General features: G+C 41.1%; 1 protein-coding gene across 1 annotated transcript in view; it reads left to right on the top strand.

Annotated features, from left to right (window-relative positions):
• zfyve28 (zinc finger, FYVE domain containing 28) overlaps positions 1–21,349 on the top strand; it is a 151,173-nt gene extending 129,824 nt beyond the window's left edge. The window contains exons 11-14 of the mRNA XM_052020596.1: positions 2,367–2,483; positions 3,750–3,854; positions 12,622–12,725; positions 16,281–21,349. Of these exons, the coding sequence (XP_051876556.1) occupies positions 2,367–2,483; positions 3,750–3,854; positions 12,622–12,725; positions 16,281–16,412 (458 nt within the window). The 3' untranslated portion in view covers positions 16,413–21,349. The remainder of the gene's footprint in view (positions 1–2,366; positions 2,484–3,749; positions 3,855–12,621; positions 12,726–16,280) is intronic.
• The last annotated feature ends 1,505 nt before the right edge of the window (positions 21,350–22,854 follow it).

The following is a 22,854-nucleotide window of genomic DNA, read 5'->3' as shown; positions in this document are numbered from 1 at the left end:
CCAGTGGTAGGGAAATCTTTTGGGAGTGATGATCAGGGACATAATTTAGCAATGCTGGTTGATAGCAGAGCTCACAAGACAAAGGAGCAGAAGTAGGCCATTCAGCCCATTGAGTCTGCTCCATGAGCTAAACTAAAACTATCTATCTAGCCCCAATTTCTAGCCTTATCCCCATATCCCTTGATACCTTGACTAATTAGATGCCTATCAATCTCCTCAAACGCACCCAATGATCGGTCCTGCACAGCTGCATGTGGCAAAGAATTCCATAAATTCACTACCCTCTGGCTAAAAAATTTCTCATTTCTGTTTTAAACGGGTGCCCTCTAGTCCTGGACTCACCCACCAAGGGAAACAGCTTAGCCACATCTACTGTCTAGTCCTTTCAACATTTGAAATGTTTCTGAGGTCCCCTCTCATTCTTCTGTACTCCAATGAGTACAGTCCAAGAGCGGACAAACACTCATCGTATGTCAGCCCTTTCATTCCGGGAATCATCCTTGTCAATCTTTTCTGAACCCTCTCCAACATCAGTACATCCTTCCTAAGATAAGGCACCCAAAACTGCACACAGTACTCAAAATGATGTCTCACCAGTGCCCCGTAGGGCCTCATCAACACTTCCTTACTTTTATACGTTATACCTCTCGAAATGAATGCCAACATATCATTCGCTTTTTTAACCACCGATCTGACCTGGTGGTTAACCTTTAGGGTATCTTGTACGAGGATCCCCAAGTCCCTTTGCACTTCTGTACTTTGAATTTTCTCCCCATCTAGATAATAATCTGCCTGTTTATTTCTTTTTCCAAAGTGTACAACTGCACATTTCTCAACATTGAATCTCATCTGCCATTTCTTTGCCCATTCTCCTAAACTATCTAAGTCTCCCTGCAACCTTCCTGTTTCTTCAATACTCCCTAGTGCTCCACCTAATGGATTTGTTCAAGTCAAATGATTTGTATAATTTGGTGCTTTTTGATGTTGCAAAACATGTCAATCAGGGAAATGCAGTTAGTCATACTACTCAGAAGCCGGTTCTTTGGCTCACTGTGCTGAACATCAAACACCATTTGTACTCATCCTGCACTAATCCCCATTTTATCCTCCCCACAATCCCTTCAGTCTCTGGTCACGATTCTAGCACTCATCTAATTAACCCACCAACCCTCACAACTTTTGGGATGTGGGAGGAAACCAGAGCACACAGGAAATCCACATAGTCACAGGAAGAACATACTAACTCCACACAGACAGCACCGAGGTCGGGATCTAACCAGTGTAGCTGGAACTGTGAGGCATCAACTCTACTCGCTGTGTCACTCTGCTGTAAATTGACTTTCTAAATCCATTTGATTAAGTGTCTCATAAGTTTGACATCAAGACTGAAGCCATGGAATAAAACAGGCAGCTTACAGCAGGTCATCTGGGTGACTATTAATCCTATCCAGGATCATTGTTTCTTAAAGCTTTCCCATCACTGAGGTTTAACTAACTGACCTGGTTACTGGCTTTATTCCCCTTTTGTTTTAACAAGTGAATAACATTACTACTCTCCAGTCCTCTAGCGCCACCCCTGCATCCTTGGCATTGGAAGATTATGGTCAATGGTGAATCCTCCATAACCTTGGTTATTGCCCTGCAGTATGGTAAATGTAATGCTCTCCTGGCAGGATTAGATGAACTTCTTTATAATTATAGTATCACCGCCGCTGTGGATTTCTCACTGCCTTTGTTTGGAGGCAGTAAGGATTTTGTGGATGATACCTGACTAGTAAATCAACTGAAACATTCAATGAAGTATCTGTAATCATTCTGGCGATTGGTTCAATCTCCGGCCCACCCTTCAGCACTGAAACTATTGGATCCTGGTTACATTTTGATGCACAGTTAGTTGGGCTCAGAATACCTGTTTATTTTTCAAAAACACATTTGCTTTCCTTTCACTTGTGTCAAAAGTCTCTTGATAATTAATTCATTTATTAATGGTACAACTTAAATGTTTAGATTGGCATCAGATTTATTATGTATAAGTAATGTAGTACTGATATGCACTGCATCAGAAGGTCTGTGGCTCTTATAAACTGAAACTTGACATTACTTTCCTCCCTCACCAATAAAAAGCTTGTGTGACATTCATCCATGAATCAAGGTCACAGGTATTAATTGATGCCAAAATAGTATGTTTTGTTTTAATTGATCAAGATATTGCAAAGTATGTTGGGGAAAGCGAGTAAAGACAATTCCCCAGCTTTAGTTCTGAGATCCACGTCTATTGACGTCCACTGTTGTATTGAGATCCAATGTTACAGATTTATGTGCAGGAAATTATATTTGTGTTAACTAACACCATTTCACAACCTCAGGTGTTGCTGATCAGTTGCAAACTAACTATGCAAGCGACCTGCGAAGTATCCTTAAAACCTTGTTCGAGGTCATGGCAACCAAGTTAGAATACGAAAGCAGCAGGACAGAAAAGAAAGGTAACGAGACCATTTTACTCTGAATCGTTAACGTATCTGTTCTCTGCCGATGCTGACTGACCCCTGTTTAGTTGCATCTTCCTGGATGCCATGACTTTTTTAAAAAAAACAATATGCTCTGTAATTTAGCAGTGGCCTTTAATATTAAAAATCCCAATTTGTGAATGTCTTGATTTTCAGTTTGAAAGCAATCTAAATCGATCTTAAAAGTAAAGTTCAATAACATATCTTTTTATTTCTGCTTAAGTGCTTTCTTTGGAGACTCGTTTCAAATAGGAGCAACCCTACGGCAGTATGTGACTTCTTAATGTAGAAATTTCATGGTTACATGTTACTGTCTTGAATGCACCAGTTTCTGTAGCTCAATCGCCTCAATAGGCATTGCAAGAAGAAACCTTTTAACGTGGCATCCCCACAGGGTAGGGGGGGAAGCATAACAACATAATTTTGTTACACTTTGACATGGTATAGGTATCTGCTGCAAAAAAAAGATGAAGCAAATTTGGACTTCAGCAATAGCATTCATCTCGGTCATTGAGCATGGAAACAGATCCTTTGGCTGACTCTGTCTGCGTTGAATATCAAACACCAGCTACACTAACCCCTCTTGCATCTCCATCAACTCCCACCCACCCGACAACCCAATTTTCTTGTTACCCAGTTACACTACAGGCAAATTAACCTACCAACCAGCACATCTTGGCATGTGGGAGGAAACAGGAGCACCCAGAGGAAACCCACACAGTCAGAAGGAAGACATGGAGACTCTACTCAGACAGCACCCGAGGTCAGGATTGAACTCTGATCCCTGGGGCAGTGAGGCAGCAGTGCTAATTGCATGCCATTACAGAAGGCCAGGTCATAAAGTTGTTCTCTACTGCTGATTTGATTATAATCCTCTAAATTCAATTGTTGAAAGACTTAAATTTGCTTCACTCCAAAATTTGATCCAGGTTATTGGGTGGGGGAGACGGGTGGTGTTGTAAGCTGTGACATAGCAGTATCAGAATGATTAGTGGAACATACCTGACCCTTCATTTCTAAAAGCCAGAAATAACATTGCACAAAAAGTGCATAATCCCATACTGATTTACTTGATTACAGTGTTGACAAGATCGCAAGTTAACTAAAGGTAAAACGCAAATCTCTGGATAATGCTGATGACCTGTTCAGTAACCACATCTGACAGTAAAAGCAATTAATGAAGGTTCCTAGTTTAAATACCTAGTTTTATTCCAATACCATTGGCTTGTGCTTTTTTTCCAGGTGACCAGACGTTGAGAAGTCCTGTTCTTGAAGATTGTGCTTTGTGTCGAGAAAGCATTTCTTCTTCTGAACTTGCCGACAAAGCAAGAAATGAGGACCTTGAGGGTGAGATATTAAGCACTTACTGCAGTAGTAACAATTGAAAATGGTTAGATATGCAAATGATTCAGTCTTTTGAGAATTGACACTCCAAAGTGCACATCATTTTGCATACAGCATTGGCAAGCTTTGTTTGAGAGTTTGGTACTGCTGAATATCTGGTTGTATGGTTAAAAAGCTGGCAAAGCAAATATTTTTTGCAAAGGTTGCTACGCCAAAAGATCAGTGCACCTTGCCTTTTTAAATATCACTGACCTTGACTAATTCTGTTCAGTTAAAGGAACACATTTTTCATTCATTTATGGGTTGTGGGCGTTACTTCTAAGGCCATCATTTATTGCTCATCCTTAATTGTCCTTGAAGTTGGTGATGAGCTGTTGCCTTGAACCATTGAAGTCTATAAGAAGGTACTCCCACAAGGCTATTAGATAAAGTGTTCCAGGCTTTTGACTCATCAATGATGAACTTTAATGATTGATGTTAAATGCTTAAGGCATACTTCCTGTCCATGGGAACTGAATAATTGAAATGCAGAAAGTCATTTTACAGATTAAACACTTCTGCATAAGATTCAACACAGGTCTTTTGCTTAAGCATTGTATGTGGGGTCAAGTTTCTCGAACAGTGCTGCTAAAATGGCATCAAGGACAATTGACTGACTCTCCTAATTTTTTTTCTCCATCATCAGTACAGCCTACTTCAGCCTGTGTAAAATTGCCCTTCCATCTACTATAACTGTCATCCATGCTTTTGTTCTACCCAGACTCAATGATTCCATTCCCTTTTAGTTAGCCTCCTACTTTCCACTCACAAGACTCTGCTGTTTGTATTCACTTCAATTCCTGGTCACCCATTCTTCCTTGTTGATTTTCATTTGTTTTCAGTCCAGCAATGGCTTGATTTTAAAACTTTCAACCTTGTGCTTAAAAACCCTTTATGGCCTTTCCTTGTTATCCAACCATTTCATGAATGTAGGGCCAGGGAGATGGTGTCCTTAAAGCCATTCCCTAAGGTTTTAATTATCTATCTTGTACTTCTGTGGGTCTGTCAAATATTGTGTCCTAATATTCCTGTGAAGTGCCGGTGATGACTTCTTACATAAGATATTGTGTAAATGTTTTAAGATTGGTGAGAGATGTTCTTAAAAAAAACTTGCAAATATCGAGTCTCCTGTTTCCCTACGTTCCCCAGCACTAAAATCTGTGGTCCAAGAAGTAGGACATTTTGGCCAGTAAGCAATGTTTCTACACTTGTCTGTTGCATTTCAGATAGTGTCCACAATGAGTATAGTTTCAATTATTACCCAAATCAGTGTAGATTCAGGTAATCAGGGAGCAGGAACTCCCGGAGGAATTTGAATGATTCCTATGTGACAACCCAAGTAGAAATGAGTTTGAAATTATCAGATGTTTGCAGCAGATTTAGCAATTGAGTCAGATATGTCTGCAGTATTCCAAGATGCTGTTGATTGACGACCTGTCTGATGCACAAATAGAATGCAAGGGGCAGACAGAAAAGGGTGAACAAAATCTCATGTCTGACCTGAAACAGAGACTTTAACAAAGACCTTCTTCCTGTTCCCACATGCTCTCTCCTCTTCCTATGCTTTCAGTCATCCCATTTTGTGAACGGGCCAAAGATTGCCGGACATAAATCCACAGCAAGTAGCTCTTAAAGAGCTGTCTGAAAAATGCACTGTACAGAATTACATCAATTAATTCTGCATCTTTGAGAGTCTGAGACTGCATTCTGTAGTTCTTTTAACCCTTTGTATTTTTTCTATATTTGTTTTTAACCAACTTTGTCCTCCTATTTTTGACTTTGTCTCTGGAGGAAATTCTTAATTACAAGTTAGGTGAGACCCTTATCTAATCATCTCACCTCTGATTAACCCTCTGCTGTGGTTAGATTACTTCATCCTAAATATCCTGATGAATTGTCCCTACTAGTGCTCCAAGGTCAATTCGCCTAAGTGTGTAGTTATGCACTACTTTGATGTTTGAATCTCCACCACCAACATAAATTATTAATCCAATTATTTAACCTTTGTTAAATGACTGAGGATGATGAAACTTCAAATACCACTGTAATTTTATGCTTAAGTATTTAAATAGTGTTCAGAACTACTTAACCCATAACTAATTAGGATCTCACAATGAAAAAGGGAGGTCTGTATGCTGTTCCAGCAAGAACAAAGGATTCAGTGTTTGTCTTTTAATTAATGGATAGGAAGTTAATAGACTGAAATACAGGAGGTTTAATCTCCAAATAGAGTTTAGCCAAATATAAAATTGCAGCTATAAGTGCCGTTGCTGATGTAATTTAGTAGCTCTTTTCTTCATCCTTACACAAGAACATACTTCACATTGTTATTTAGTGGTGGTGATTGAACCTTTGGCAATGAATATGCCCAGCAGGAGAGCATGTTTGTGTACAATGGTTGTCAGTTAAAAATCCCAGTTAAAGAACTGAGTTATAGAGTCACTGTGTGGTACAGCACGGAAACAGGCCCCCCCCCCCCCCCCCCCAAAACTCATCCCTGCTGACCAAGATACCCATCTAAACTTTTAAACTAGCCCCATTTCCCTGCATTTGGCCCATTATACCTCTAAACCTTTCCTGTCCACCTATCTGTCCAAGTGTCTTTTAAACGTTGTTATTGTACCTGCCTCAACCACTTCCTCTGGCTGCTCATTCCATATACGTACCACCCTCTGCATGAAAAAGATTCCCCCCGGGTCCCTTTTTAAATCTCTCTCCTCTCGCCTTAAACCTATGCCCTCCAGTTTTTGGTTCCCTTTCCCTGGGGTTAAAGACTATGTTCTTTCACCTTATCTATGTTCCTCATGATTTCATACAGCTCTATAAGGTCAGTCTCTTGTACTCCAAGGAATAAAGACCTAGCCTGCCTAACCTCTTCCTATAACTCAGGCCCTTGAATCCCAGAAGCATTCTCATAAATCTTCTTTGCACTCTTTCCAGCTTAATGACGTCTTTCCTATAACAGGGCAACCAAAATCGTACACACTGCTCCAGGTGCGGCCTTGCCAACATCCTGTACAACTACAACATTACGTCCCAACTCCTACATTCAGAAGGCTGACTAATGAAGGCCAGCGTGCCAAATGCCACCTTCACCACCCTGTCTACCTGTGACACCACTTTCAGGGCACTATGTACTTGTACTCCTTGTGCTCTCTGTCCTACAACACTCCCCAGGGCCCTACCGTTCACTGTACAAGTCCTACCCTGGTTTGACTTCCCAAAATGCAACACCTCGCACTCATCTGAATTAAACGCCATTTGCCATTCTTCAGCCCACTTACCTTGCTAATCAGATCCCCTTGTAATTTTGATAATCTTTTTACTGCCTCTGCCACCTATTTTGGTGTCATCAGCAAATTTACTAACCATGCCTTGGACATTCTCATTGATTCTGAGGTATAGAACTGATTGGCGAATGCAGCAAAGTCTACGAGCAACATGTTTATTCCAGATGGATCACTCTGGTCTCTATTAATTCATTTTATGGCAAATATTACATGAGTCAAAGAAAACTAAAAGTAATATCATTGTACAAGCTCTCCACTGTTGCAACTAATGGACACCCATACATATAAACAAGCTCCCATTAAATACTAAATTCAAACAAGAACCAGTCTTGAAAAAATACTTGTTTACATGTAACCTCCCCAAACTAGTCAGACACCATTATCTCTTAACACAGGCTGCCTGTATCACTGAGAGACCACTTTCTTAAGTGAGTTGCTTTGGAAATTGATAAGCAATCGCTTCTATTGGTACTTGTGTATTGATACGCTATTAAATCTAATATCCACTCATACCTCAAGCCATTGAAACTAGACACTGAGCAAGGGACATCCTGATTCTGCACCATTGTAACCAGGTTAGGGGAAGGCAGCAAGTAAATGTTCATATTAATTGGCCTTCATCAACACCATTCATTACAACACTGTGGAGGTATAGTTCTGTATCCAGTGATTATTGTGCATCTTCTGACCTATGGACAAAGTTGACTTATGGACATCTATAAAGATGGAACCCATTCGTAACTCAGGGACAGCCTGTACCTAGCATCTCTTATTCTTTGGGTCATCCTTAACCATCCTTTAGGCTGCTGGAAATGCATAGCTTCCATCAGTGCACAGTCACTTTCATCATTTGCCATTGTATTTCAATAAGTAGTTGGAGTCAAAGAGCCATACAGCATGGAAATGGGCCCTTCGGCCCAACTGGTCCATGCCAACCAAGATTCCCATTTGCACATGTTTGGCCCATATCCCTCCAAACCTTTCCTATCCAGGTAAATGCTGTTATTGTACCTGCCCCAACCACTTCCTCTGGAAGCTTGTTCCATATCCGCACCACTCTCTGAGTAAACAAAAAATTGTGGTTCCTATTAAATCTCTCCCCCATAAGTTGCTAACTTAGCCTCAACTTAATAAGTTAAGGGTTTATTAGCCAGTACTCGCTTTGAAGCTTGGCCAAACTGAATACGATCTAATGATTTGCATCCAGAGGGAATTGAAATGTTTTTGTTTCTTCATTAATTTCTCACCAGACTTTCTCCTGGATGGCTTTGCCCAGTGGATGCTGAATGGTCTCCAATGTGTTTCTAGTATTGCTGTGGTGCTTGTTTCTAGCCTTCAAGTGGTTATCTACAGCAATCTAAACTGGAGCCTTAACTCACTACTTTGATTTCAAAATTTAATAGAATCTGTCTCTGCTCCCAAATTGGGAAGGGAAAGGGAGAGTTGACAGACCTCTGGTTCCTGATTGCCATTCTGTGATTCTGGTGTGAGAGTTAGATAACTGCACTCCCACCCCAACTTTCCCCTCAAAGCAGTATAACAGCCTGTCACATACTGACTGCACCACTAAGAGTCATGTCAAATTAATTCTGCATTTCTGGAGCAACAACCAATCTGCTGGAGGAGCTCAGCAGGTCGAGCAGCATCTGTGAGAGGAAAGGAACTGTGACATCTTGTATCAAAACCCTGCATCAGGACTGAGAGGGGAGATGGCCAGTATAAAGGGGAGTGGTGAGACAGGAGCCCAAGGTGATTGGTGGACTGGGGAGGGGTGTAAGATGACAGGCAGGCAGTGCCAGGTAGGGGAGGGTGGGTGGAGTTGGGAGACAGCGGCAGGTGGATGATAGATGGAGGCAGACAGAGAGAAAAAAATATGGAGCAAGAAGTGGGGAGGGCAGTGTGAAAATTGTAGACAGCTACTGGAGGGAGATGAGCAGGAACACGAGGGTTACCAGTGCTGGACTGTGATAGTAAAGGAGGTGAGAATGGGAGCCATTAGGGGAGAGGTGAATGGCAGTTGGAACCCGAACAAAATTCTGCATTTCTGTCTGTTTTTTAACCAGCTTGGTTTGAATTGTATGTTCCCTATTTTAAATTTCGTGGCAATTTCAGAGAGGGCAAATGAGAATTTTGCATCCATGGTAATCTTTTGCAGATTCACTTAGCCAGCGGGGAAGAAGGTGAGGCAGCAGAGGATATTTGGTGCCAGTTACCCAGAAGGAGAGATTTGAGTGGAAGGTTATAGGTTCCAGCTTGAATTTGCTACTACTGTGGAATGGTGATGTCTTGAGTGTTAATATTATCCTGGGCTATGAATTTTAATGCAGCAAAGTTTTTTTTGGGGTAGTTTAAAAAAAATTATTTTGGTTGCAAACTCTTAAGTTGCAATAGATATGTTTTGAGCATGAGGCATGTGATTGAAGTAACTCAGACATGAGTAACCTGTGAGGGCCAAGTGTTTGGTTAGAATTTTGGTTTCTGGAAATTGAAGCAAAAATCATTATTGTATGTGCACTTTGGTGAATGAACATTGATATTGTGTATGGTACTCATAGTCTTGTATATTGTGGTGATGATCAGCTTTTTTTGCCTTTATCTTGCCACTCCCTGATTGCTTGAGAAGAGTTTTCCAATAACACAAACATAGAAAACCTACAGCACAATACAGGCCCTTCAGCCCACAAAGCTGTCCCGAACATGTCCCTACCCTTAGAAGTTACTAGGATTACCCATAGCCCTCTATTTTTCTAAGCTCCATGTACCTATCCAAAAGTCTTTTAAAAGACCCTATCATATCCTCCACCACCACCGTCGCCGGCAGCCCATTCCAGCACTCACCACTCTCTGAGTAAAAAAAATTTTACCTCTGACATCTCCTCTATACCTACTCTCCAGCACCTTAAACCTATGTCCTCTTATGGCCACCATTTCAGCCCTGGGAAAAAGCCTCTGACTATCCACATGATCGATGCCTCTCATCACCTTATGCATCTCTTATCAGGTCACCTCTTATCCTCCATCGCTCCAAGGAGAAAAGGCCGAGTTCACTCAACCTGTTTTCATAAGTTTCAAATTCTTTTTTTTCACAACCTTTCAAGTTCTAATAAAAATCATTAACTTGAAATGTTTCCTCGGATGTTTCCTGACCTGTTGAGCATATCTGCAGCATTTTCTGCTTTAAACTGGAGGCAATATTTGTGAAGGAACCAGATATGCAGTAAACCTATTTTGTGCCTTGGTCTCTGTCTGGCTACCTCTTTGCCTAGCCTACTGACCCTTCTCTTCACTGACGACACTGGAATATTGCCATTTCAATCTGATAAAATGTGTTGAGAATATTAAAATACCATTTAAAAAAAATGGTATTCAAAATATATCCATGAGCAAGCAAGTTCACCTACATTTCATGGATTTGCTTCGGGCACTTTCACTTTTTGAAGAAGTGTAATCTTACCACAGGCTGTCAAGCGAGTAGTTTAAAGCAGCTTCAGGTCTTCATTATTAGTTTCTATTTGAAATTCTACAAGTTCCTGTAAGTTGCAGAGGCAGTGTAGCAGATGATAAGATATCTTAGTCACATGTACATCGAAACACACAGTGAAGTACATCTTTTTGCGTAGTGTTCTGGGGGCAGCCCGTAAGTGTCGCCACGCTTCCGGTGCCAACACAGCATGCCCACAACTTTCTAGCCTGTACATCTTTGGAATGTGGGAGGAAACCCACGCAGACACAGGGAAAACGTACAAACTCCTTACAGACAGCGGCCGGAATTGAACCCAGGTCGCTGGCACTGTAAAGCGTTACGCTAACCGCTCTGCTCACTTCACACTAACCCTTCAGAATAGTTAATTGAAGTAAAAGCGCAGCATGCTGGAAATGCAGCGTGTCAGGCAGCGTCTGTGGAAAGAGAAACGGTCAATATTTCAGGACAAAAACCCTTCCATCAGGGAACATGGAAAAATAAGGAGGTTTTAAGTTGTAGGCAGCGGAGGGATGGGTGGGGCAAAGGGGATTTCTCTGACAGGGTGAAGCCAGGGTGATACACAGTTTATTGATTATTGAGAAGGAAATAATGTGAGCAAGATCCATCTGGGCACATTCCAGTCTTCAGGACTCTATCAAATTCAGCAATTTAAAAATGTGCAGTTCTGCCAAAAGAGTGATGCCATATGGATACTGCAGACTTTCCCTTTCTCCTGTCCAAGCCTCCCACTCCCTCTCTGTAAATTGAAACCTAATGTTTTCTCTTTCCCAATTTAATCCAAGAGTAGTTCCAGCATTTTCTGCATTTTAGATTTTTTACTGTCTGCAGTTTTCCCCCAATTACTACAGAATTAGAACCATAGAACACTACAGCATAGAAAACAGGCCATTCGGCCTTTCTAGTCTGTGCCGAAACTTTGTTCCGCTAGTCCCATTGACCTGCACCCAGTCCATAACCCTCCAGATCTCTCCCGTCCATATATCTATCCAATTTATTCTTAAAACTTAAGAGTGAGCCTGCATTTACCACGTCAGATGGCAGCCCGTTCCACACTCCCACCACCCTGAGTGAAGAAGTTCCCCCTAATGTTCCCCCTAAACCTTTCCCCTTTCGCCCTAAAGCCATGTCCTCTCGTACTTACCTCTCCTAATCTAGGTGGAAAGAGCCTACACGCATTAACTCTGTCTATACCCCTCATAATTTTGTAAACCTCTATCAAATCTCCCCTCATTCTTCTACGCTCCAAGGAATAAAGTCCTAACCTGTTCAATCTTTCCCTGTAACTCAACTCCTGAAGACCCGGCAACATTCTAGTAATCTCTGCACTCTTTCAATCTTACTGATATCCTTCTTATCGTTAGGTGACCAGAACTGCACACAATACTCCAAATTTGGCCTCACCGATGTCTTACACAACCTCATCGATTGACATGATTCTTGGTCTATTTTGCAGTCCATTCCGTTCTTTTTGGGGAGAAGGGCATTGTTAGTCTTGTCTCTTGCACATTGTTAAAGTTGAGCAGTGTAATTCCTCCAGGTTTATAAATCACTAAACTTTACCAGTTCAAGTCCTCCCCAGGTTATGGCAGGGTTCTGTTCCTGTGAACAGCTCAGAACCCAAACAGTTCGCAAGTTGGAACCATGGCCACCCTGCAATATATTTAGACTGACCAAGGGCAACGTGTAGTTAAACCAGGGTGTTTAACTCAGCCATGTGGCAGCCATCACTGCCAGATGCAATGAAGTTATATCAAACAGAGTTCCCACACAGCAGAAGATGCCTGCAGCAGCCAGCAAATCTCATCCCACTTCTCTCCCAAATGCTTGTCCATGTGTATGGGCTGTACAGAGGTCAGGTGTTTGTAACCTGGGGAGCACCTGTAAGTGGTGCTGGGACAGGAGTGTTGCATGCTTATGTGTTTGAACTTCCGAAGTCTCCTCTTTCGATGTTTGGCAGATCCTCCAGAATGGGTACCGGATGAAGTCTGCAGCTACTGCACAGCGTGCAAGGCTCCATTCACTGTGATTCGAAGGAAACATCATTGCAGAAGCTGTGGAAAGGTATAATTACTGGGATTGATGAGAACTTTTAAATGCAAAAGCTCTCCTCATTAAATAGTGCATCTCATTGTGGAATCCAAAAAAAAGATAGAATTCTGTGTTTCACTTGGTCTGTCATTGGGTCCATATCCCTGGCAGTGATGATGCTTGAGAAGTGATTGGCTTGTGCTATGACATCACTACAAAGTACACTATCCAAAAAAACACATTGCTGGAGGAACTCAGTGGGTCAGGCAGCATCTGTGGAGGAAAATGGATGGTTGACATTTCTGGCCCAGGCCCCTCAAGTCCAAATGAAGGATCTCAGCAGTTCCTCCAGCAGCTTGTGTTGTGCCAGATTTCAGCATCTGCAGTCCCTTGTGTCTCCAGGATACACTATCCTTTCGGTTGTGTTACTACACTAACAAGCGAGGAGTCATAAGTTCAAATTCCACATCAAGGTGTGACATTGAACTCAGTTGACTGTTGACCATTTAAAGACACTATTATTCCAAGACTAATGTTCTTCAGGAAGGGAATCTACTAACACTGCCTACACTAGCCAGTGTTTGACTCCAGTCCAATACTACAAGATTGGTTCTTAATGTCCTTGCACAGACAGTGAATACTGCCTGTCAATGTCATTCGCATCCAAAGAACTAAACAGGAGATAAGAGACCTTAGTTTGGATTCTGTGGAAGGAGGAAATGGGAGATGATGCTTGCAACCACTTAAAAATACAGGGTGAAGGAGGATTTAATATCTTAAAATGGCAGCAGAGAAAGAGTTGGGTTTTCTCCTTGGAATCTTAAAAGTTGGGAAACCTCCACAGATCAGATCTTCCTGGACCCAGCCTGCTGTCCGCAGCCCTGGCCTGTCTGCACTCGCTTATGACAGACGAGGAAGGTCAGTTTTGTTGACCCTGCATCTGGGAGTTGAGAGGCAAGCTCCAGATGGCGCGGGGGCAGCTGTTGCCCCCAGTATTTTACAGCTCTGGAGTTTACCATATTTACCCACAGGAGGCCATTTGGCACATTGAGTGGCCAGTCTGATCCCCATCAGTTCTCATTCCCCCACTTAGATTCCTCTTGCCTATTCTCTCCCACATGCCCATCAACGGCACTCAATTCTCCCACACCAACCTACCCTAGGGGTAATTTACAGTGGCCAATCATTGGGATGTGGGAATAAACCAGAACACCAGGGGGAAACCCATCCAGTCACAGGTAAACTTGCAAACTTCACACAGGCAGCACTCGAGGTCAGAATTGAACCCAGGTTGCTGAATCTGTGAAACAACTCTGCTCCTTACTGATGCTCACTTCCTGTCCCACCCACTTTGTGTTGTCTCAAAGCTGTGAAGCTTTGTGATGATTTTTAATTTGCTCTGATATTTGGAGATAATTAACAACTATTAAGATTGATCTTAAATCTGGGCTTGCAGATAAAGAATGGTAACTTGGCAAAACAATAGAAAATACCAGGTTTCCTTTGAACCAAATACTTGAGTTAAAATAAAATTGGAATTAAAAATGTTTTATGAACCTTAAAGCTAAATATGATACAGCAACAGCATAAGTAGTGGGGAGGAGGGAGGGTATCACTACTGTACTTTTTTAATGTTAATTCTTCTGGACATGTTGAGTAAAATACATGGTGCTTGCCATCTTTGAAAGATTAGTGTATAATTTATTTGGGGGGAGGGGGGGAACATCTGTTGCAATGGAATGAAATTTAATAAACTAAAGCTGCTTTTGGAATGGTTATAGTAGCACGTACAAAAATAGAGGTCATAAATTTAAAAGGAAATCTGGAGAAGGTACATTATTCAGAGAGTAGTGAGAATGTGGAAAATGCCACACCTAGAGTTGTTGAGGTAATATCAAAGATGCATTTATGAAAGGCTAGTCAGGTGCAGGAGGTGAAAAGGAATGGAACACAAGACCACAAGAAAGCAGGAGAAGGCCACCCGGCCCCTCAAACCTGCCGCATTATTCAGTATAATCATGGCTGATCTATGCAGGTCTCAACTCCTCTTTTGTGCCAGTTCCCCATCACTCTCAATTCCCCGATCTTTCAAATATTTGTCTATCTCCACCTTAAATATATCCAGTGATCTGGCTTTCACCAATCTCGGGAGCAGAGGGTTCCAGGGATTCACTACCCTCCAAGAGGAGAAATTACAAAGGTTATACTGATGGGCTAAGATGAAGTAGAGTGAGGTCACTTACGTTGACAATTTGGGCCAAGTGGCCTGATTTCTGTGGCGATCCTTCAATGTATGAACTGTTCATATGTCCACATCTTCATTTTAATTTATCAAATCTTAACATCAGCACTAGGAAAGATAAAAGTATCCCTGCTATAGAGGAGAATAGAAGAACAAGACACAAAGTATTATAATAAATAAGCATGGATTTCAAAAGGGGAAATCTTGCTTGATTAACCCTGAATCTTTTTTAGGAAGCTCACAGAGTTGACCATGGTATTGCGGTGGACATAATTTATACAGATGATCTAAAGCCCTTTATGTTGCCCCATGATAAACTACTGACTAATGCTGGAGAATGCAGAGATGGGGACAAGCAGAAGAGTAAGGATAAAGCTAGTAAAGGTGGATAATGTTCCCCAGAGGCATCCATGCTATGACCACTGTTGGTCGCAATTTACAGTAATAGTTTAGACCCTGGAGTCAAAAGCACAATTTCTGAATTAGCAGATTGGGGTGAGGGCACTGAAGAGAACTGCAACACCACAGGGCATTAATAAACCAGGCAAACAACTGGCATATGATGTCTGACAGATAAATACAAGGTAGCACACTTCGGCATGAATAGTGTCACATTGCTTTGAAGATCTTGCAGTAAAAATATACCAATCACTAAAGGTTTTACTACAGCTTATCAAAGCCATTTTTAAAAAAAAGACCAAGGGAAATGATTTATTTCTTGAAGGAAAGAATTGAAAAGTAGGGAACATACGCTAAACTCGTATCGAACCTTGATTAGACCACACATGGACTACTGTAAATACTGTAGTTCTGGTTTTGAAACTCGAGGCAGCAGAGCTGGTCTTGGGAAAATTATCAAGGATGATACCAGAAATGTGACAGTACATAAAGCAGAAAGGATTAAGAGACTGGGCTGTGGAGTGACACAATATAGAACTTTCAAAGTACAAAGTGTTTTGATGGACTGGTAGCAAAATCTTTCCGTTTTGGCCTCGGGTGTTGCTCTCGCCTTCAGTGTATATTTAAAAAAAAGTCTCCAAGAAATCAAATGGAGAATCCAAAAATAACATCCTCGCCCAAAGAGTGGTGAGAATGTGGAATCGCTACCACAGGAGTAGGTTGAAGTGAATATGTAGGTACATTTAAGGGAAGGCTGGACAATTGGATGAGGTAGAAAGGGCCAGAGGGTTATGCTGATTAATATCGATGAGGGGAAAATGGGAGGAGTTCAACTGAGGCTTAGAAGCTGATGTGAACTGGTTGGGCTGTATAATTGTGTAATCCAACATTCGGCTGTTAACCTTTTTTGTACATGTATGAAGCTTAAATGCCTTTTCATTTAACAGATCTTCTGCTCACGTTGCTCTTCTCATTCTGCTCCCTTACCTCGATACGGCCAGATGAAGCCAGTCCGAGTCTGTACACATTGCTACATGTTCCACGTGACGCCCTTCTACAGTGACAGAGCTGACATCTGATAACTATTGAGTGTGCTGCCTGGTTCTGGCACACTTCAATTCTTTCTCCATGGTCACAGCGGATGTTGGATGTCACTAATTAGATGAGCTGGCATCATTTTGTTTTCTTTTGGTTGGAATGGAAATTTGGATGAGCCTTTCTTGACAAACGTGCAAGTAGTGTCTCTGAGAGAAGCATTAACTCCCAGTCAAAATTTTTGTACTGACTTTTCAAATGCATTTTGATAATGAGCTGCTACAAGGAAGTACTGAGCTTCCATAGCTGTTCTGCTATGGAACAGTCTTCCATAAATTTATATCAGAACTTAAGTATGTTGTAAACTGAAAAAAGGAAGAAGGTTGGTTGTGAAGAGCTTTCTTGGGGATCTGTCAAAACTTTCTGTGTTCCTACTGGTACGTTAAGGATGGTTCATGTTGTAGGGATTTTCATCGAATCATGGCAGAAATTATTTCTGTCCTTGGAAATTTTAACCATATTTCTTAAGCAAAGTTAATCCTCTTGCCTGTTGAGCAGCAATGCTGTTCCTATTCTGGTTGCTTTTTAGTAGAACCTATGTTGAACAAGATCTGAATAATTTTCTCAAACATTCCTGTTCGGTTTGACAGTTGATTTTAAGTATATTTTTCTTTTGAGCAAGTGGTGACATTGCCTTCCATGTTTGGAGTGATGGCTTGAGGTCACACGATGGTGACCAGACGTCCCCAGTATTAATGTGGGGATGTTGACCAGGCATCACGCTATGGTGGTGATGTTAGAGGGCAGGTGGACCATGGACAGTTCTCCTGTTTCTGGAAACCAGGATGGCAACTGCTGCTCGATGTCAGTAATTAGAGTTAAGTAAGGTAGAAAGCTGCTTTTCTGCATTGTCTATAGTTTCTTAAATAGGAAACCAGCCTCTGGGTGTTCAGAGTTAACGGTTCATTTGGCATAAGCTTGAAACTTTGTATCTGAACAATTCCAGAATTGACATTGTTTTTGATAACAGGTACCAAAACCATTTGAGTCTTAAATTGCAAATGGCTGTACATTAACAGCCTAAACTCAACAAGCAACAACTCAACAATCTGTTGCCTTTACCAATAAAACCAGTGTGGGAAGAATGGGGGAGGAGATTTAGGCAGGTCCACTCACTTTACCCCCAACATGAATGACTCCCACACTGCCACAAAGATGACTGGTTACAGCTGAACAAATAATTATGACACCTCTGTTCTTGCAGTCAGGAGCAGCTCATTAAATATTAATTATGGATTAATCCTGGGAAGTTCTGCCTGCGTAGGTAGCACTGTACAGCATTTGGGCAGTGTCTTTTTCCATTAAGCCATATAGGAACACTTGGTGTGATCTGAGTGTTAGTTTACTCCACATATTAAATTAACCACCCTCTAAATTTATTCTGTAAGCAATTTCCATTGCAGAGCAAAAAAAATATGCAGTACCTGGCATAAAACTGGCATTGACTTGGCAACCAAAGAATTTGTAGGGTTTAATTACAATTCAGCAAAACAATAATCAATATGCTAGTTATAACTGAAATCATTGCATGAATCCAACAGTTGTGTGGCTGAAATGATTTGTAGGAAACACATCAGCCTTGTGTGCAAAATTAATATGTTGGAGAGAGAGAAGTCTGATATCTGAAGTAACATCATCAGTATCTTGTGAAACCTTAATGTTAGAAGAGAATTTTAATCTTTTCAACAGTATTTAGCTCCTTTCCCAATTGATCGTATAATCTTGGCTATGTTATATTGGATGGAGGGCAAATTTTATGAATCATTGAATTACTGCAGTTGACTAAACAATGATCACTCTATGATAATCTTCGGGTGAAGGAGGTATGTTCATTTCTATTTCAGATTAAGTAAGTTTTTATTTAATTTTCAGGTATTTCACTTTTCTCCTCTCCCCTTTTAAAATATTGAGCATTTTATCCCAAAATAAAGGTTGATATTTTTCCATATCTCTGATCCAGATTGTGGGCATTGTAAAAGCAAATAATCTTCAGGGAGTGCGCGACATTCTTTTTGCCTTGTGTGGCATAAATTCAGCGGTGAGTTTGAAAATGGTTCCCCAAATCTCTTTGCATTTCCAGTTTTCACTCCTCTTCCTTCCTTCCACCATGCATACACATCCCAACAAAGTCACTCCCAAACAACACACTCCCAATTTATGAATCATTGAGGTCTCTTGTGAAGGTATCTTACAAGACGGAAGAGGTAGGGAGGTGTAAGGAGCCTCAGTTATAAATTTCAGACTGATGCACCTTAATGGGCTTCTGCATTTTTTGCCTGATATTTGCAAATGATACTTAATCATTGCTCAGGTCATTGACACCTCTGACCTGTCCCCACCACATACCAACTACCCTGTCCATGTGGTTGTATGTTGTCTGCCTTTTGCAGTAACTCCTGTTCAGAATCGTCATAGAGCATTCCTTGTGGGATAGCAGTCGGTTACAAATAGCTGCTTCACCGTCGAAACATTGTTAGAACTGCTTTGAGAACAGAACCATTAATTAGTAATCAATAAAGTTAGAGCACAGAATGATCGGAAAAACCGCACTCGCTGCTCTCTATTTTTCCAGCACACTTAAAGTTCACAGGCTGTTGGCAGAGTCTGTTTCCCTCTGTTTCTAAAATGCAGTGAGCTACATTTGGATCCCCAATCATCAAGTATAATTACTGACTAATACATTAGACAAGCTTGAATTTCCTCAATTGTTCAGGTTGAGCAGAGCAGCCAGATTCTGTGAGCGAGTGAGGCAGTCTGCCTGGTAATGATGGAGAAACAGAAACTGTGGAAACACTCAGCAGGTCGAGCAGCATCTGTGAAATGAGAAACGGAGTTAATGTTTTGGGCCAAAGACGCTTATCGTGGTGACGACAGTGGAGTGACCATCACCCACTAGCACGCTGCATCATGAAGTGTTGCTTACCAGTTCAGTGCTGTTTCACTATGATTGTAACTGACCCAAGTATACACCATTAATAAAACTAAACTGAACTGAGCACATTTAGGTGCCAAGATGTATTTTGCAAGGACCAGTAATTAGTGGCATTTATATTTTTTCCCCTCGGAATACTTGGAACCATTTTTCTTATTCGGCATTGAGACAAGTGTGATGACTAACTGTGTTTCCATCTTGGTTTCAGCTGATCAGAATATACCTAAGTTTGTGAACAGAACCATTTAAAAGCCGTCTGCACCATCATCTCTCTCTATATCAGAGCTAACTTTGCCTTACTCCCATTTTCCTGCCATTTTGGGATTTATCTTTTTTACTTATTATACTTATCCCGCTACATTTTAAATGATGGTCTTGCTACTTGTGGTAAAGCATTCCATCTTATAAAAACCTTTTGTGAAAATGATGCTATTACCTTCTGGTGATCTTCAGGCAATGCCATTAATTTATCACCAATGGAGAATGTTCTCACTATTTGACCTCTTTTGTTTGGGGAAAAAATAATGTAAACCTCATTGAGAACCTTTCCCCTTCCTTGATCTGTATCCCACAGAACAGCACCAGGTTTTTGAGCAGTCCTTCCTAGATAAGAGGAACCTCTTATTACTGGCATTACTACATCTCTGTTGTACCCTTCAATGTGGCACGTGTGTCCCTCCCATGTTGGAAAATAGTGAGCCATTTTGATCTCTTTGCCTCCCGAGGATCAGAAGCCACGAGGTTTGATGACATTTCTGTCTGCTGCAGTCTAAAAGGCTGTGAATCCTTTAAGTTCTGTGTCCTGTGGCATTTGGGTTAGATCACGCTGTAGGCAGATGCAAATTGCCTCAACAGACTAGTTCCAGATTAAATGGAAGTTACAACATCCCAACAGGAACCAATTGGGAGAGTTTCTGACGAATGCAATTCACTGACTGCTGTGAAGTACACAAGAAGGTTTGAACGAGGGTGAATTGATCAATTCTGTCCCTCCTTTAAGTTGACTTGTCACTTTAGGCTGTGCAATGTTTTCTCCTAGGACCTAATTACAGCAGTTGACAAAGATTATCTTTCCTTCAAGCCATTCTGCAGCCATCTCCCTCTGTCCAGGGATCAACTATTCTCCCTTCCCAGGGTCTGTTGCAAACATTTCCATCGCCAGCTTAATCCTCACTGGTGATGAGAAATTTGGGTCTCTACAAATGTTCATTTGCAACAATAACAGCCTGTGCTGCTAGTTAATGGAGTAAAAGTTTAGAGACATGGCTCAAATGAGTTCTGGTGCTTTAGTCGCACTGGGTGTCTTTTGTGTATCTTCCCTATTTCAGATCAGATTGAGACCAGCAGCAAAGCTTCAGCTCGCTGCCCTTTGCCTTTATTGTTGAATTAATAAAATACAATTTTCTTGCTTAATTACCAATGTTGCCCATCTGCCTGTTACTGTGGACAGTGGCAGATCAGATGGACCAGCAGAAGTCGGGGCGTGTGTTGCTAATGGCCCGATGTGGCTCTGCTTTTGGAATGAACGCTATAGGAAAGTCACCAAATGACCACACATTGATGCTATGTGAATCAAGCTTATAATCTCAGGCTTCACTTGAATACATTGCAATGCATTTTTACCTTTTAGAGAAAAGATATTGTAACATAGAGCTTTTTTAAATAAAAAATATGTACAATAACTTTGATTATAAAATGCACAAAGTTTGGTTTTCTCTGTATAATTCGAATTGTATGTAATGGATTGTAAACTATTTATTCAAGGCTTTCTTGGTCTCATTTTGTAAATGCTATTACTAAGGCATTGGATTATAATGCTGTATGACTTATCTGAAATCTTAAATATAGTAGTTTCATATATGGTACAAATTAAATAAAATCTAGAGGACTTTGATGAAAAGCACAACAAATGGTACAGTTTTAATGAATTACTTGCCTGTGGTGAATTGTATGAGCTGAAATGGCTGACTTTTACCTCTGGTGTTTAAATAAAATGGTTGACGTTTTATCTGGTGTTTTCAGGTGGGATTGTGAATGTCATAATCTTCATTTAACCTTTTTGAACAAATCAAAATAAATTAAGGCAGACTTCTATATGATTTCAACTTAAGCAGGTTGATGTAGGTACGCTAACGGCCAGTGGGAAGACAACTTCAAACTAAAACACGCAGGAGGTCAAGCCACGACCTCCTGAGACTTGTGTGTGACCTCTGCTCTGGGAATAGTGATTGAAAGATCACATCTATGTAATGGCTGTAGATGGAAATGACAAGCATCTAATTTATCCTGGTCCCCAGTGAGTGTCAATTAATGGAGCATTATAGCTGCAATTAGGAAGCTTTCTGGTGCTAAAAGGAAATGTCACCTGGAGTTGCAGTGTCTTCTTTGCTGGGGTCAGGGATTTTGTACTCTTGTGTAATTCACCACTTCCTGGTCTTTCTTTATTTCATTCGAAGACAAATAATGGATGAGACAAAGAGATCCTGGATTTTCATTGCTGAAATCCATCAGAAACTTTGCTGTCTCTGCATTAAAGATCTACGGTAAGGAAAGGTGACAAAACAAAAATGTGTATTTAATAAGTCTACAATTTCTTTGTTCCTTAATAAATTTCCCCTGATCCAGAACATGCATTGTTTTCACTAATCTTCTCCTTGCATAGCTACAGAAGGTTTTACATCACTTTATGTTCTCTACGAGCTTCCTTTCATATTCTATTACCCTCTCTTTATCTATCTGTTTATTCTCCTTTGCTGAATTCTAATCTGCTTCCAGTCTTCAGATTTGCTGCTTTTCAGAAGGATGTCCCTTTAGAACAGAGATGGGGAGGAATTTCTTCAGCCAGAGGGTGGTGAATCTGTGGAATTCGTTGCCACTGATGGCTGTGGAGGCCAAGTCATTGGGTATATTTAAAGCAGCAGTTGATAAGTTCTTGGTTAGTAAGGGCATCAAAAGTTATGGGGAAGAAGGCAGGAGAATGGGGTTGAGAGTGAAAAATGGTGGATCAGACGCGATGGGCCGAATGGCCTAATTCTGCTCCTATGTCTTATGGTCTTGCCCACTTTATGATTCTTCTCCATGGATTTAATACCATCCCCAATTTGGTTCCAAATTCCTTTTAATACCTTTTACCTGACCAAAACTCTTATCAGTTTCAGTTTTGGATCATTCAGTCAATTTTGCCTCAGCAGCGTATGTTGAGTGTTTCAGATTTCCAGTCAGTAGAACTGTTCCTATCAACGCTCCTGAACAGCTTGGTTCTAATTCTGAAACTTTTCTTGCATATGTTTAAATAGTGACAACTCCCAAATCTCAACACCATCCCCTAGTTCTGCTGCTTTCCTAAAGGAATATGGAATATACTCCAAGTTGTAGTAACTAGGTTGGTTGTAGGGACTAGTTTGGATAGACATCTTGGTTGGCAGGAACATTGGGCTGAAGGGCCTCTGCCTGTGCTGTATAAATCCAACTGGGCATTAACCTGTCCTCATCTG

Source organism: Pristis pectinata, chromosome 7, assembly GCF_009764475.1.
Source record: "Pristis pectinata isolate sPriPec2 chromosome 7, sPriPec2.1.pri, whole genome shotgun sequence".
Classification (NCBI taxonomy): domain Eukaryota; kingdom Metazoa; phylum Chordata; class Chondrichthyes; order Rhinopristiformes; family Pristidae; genus Pristis; species Pristis pectinata.
The sequence above is the reverse complement of the archived record's forward strand: the minus strand, read 5'-3'. Positions and strand labels throughout refer to the sequence as shown.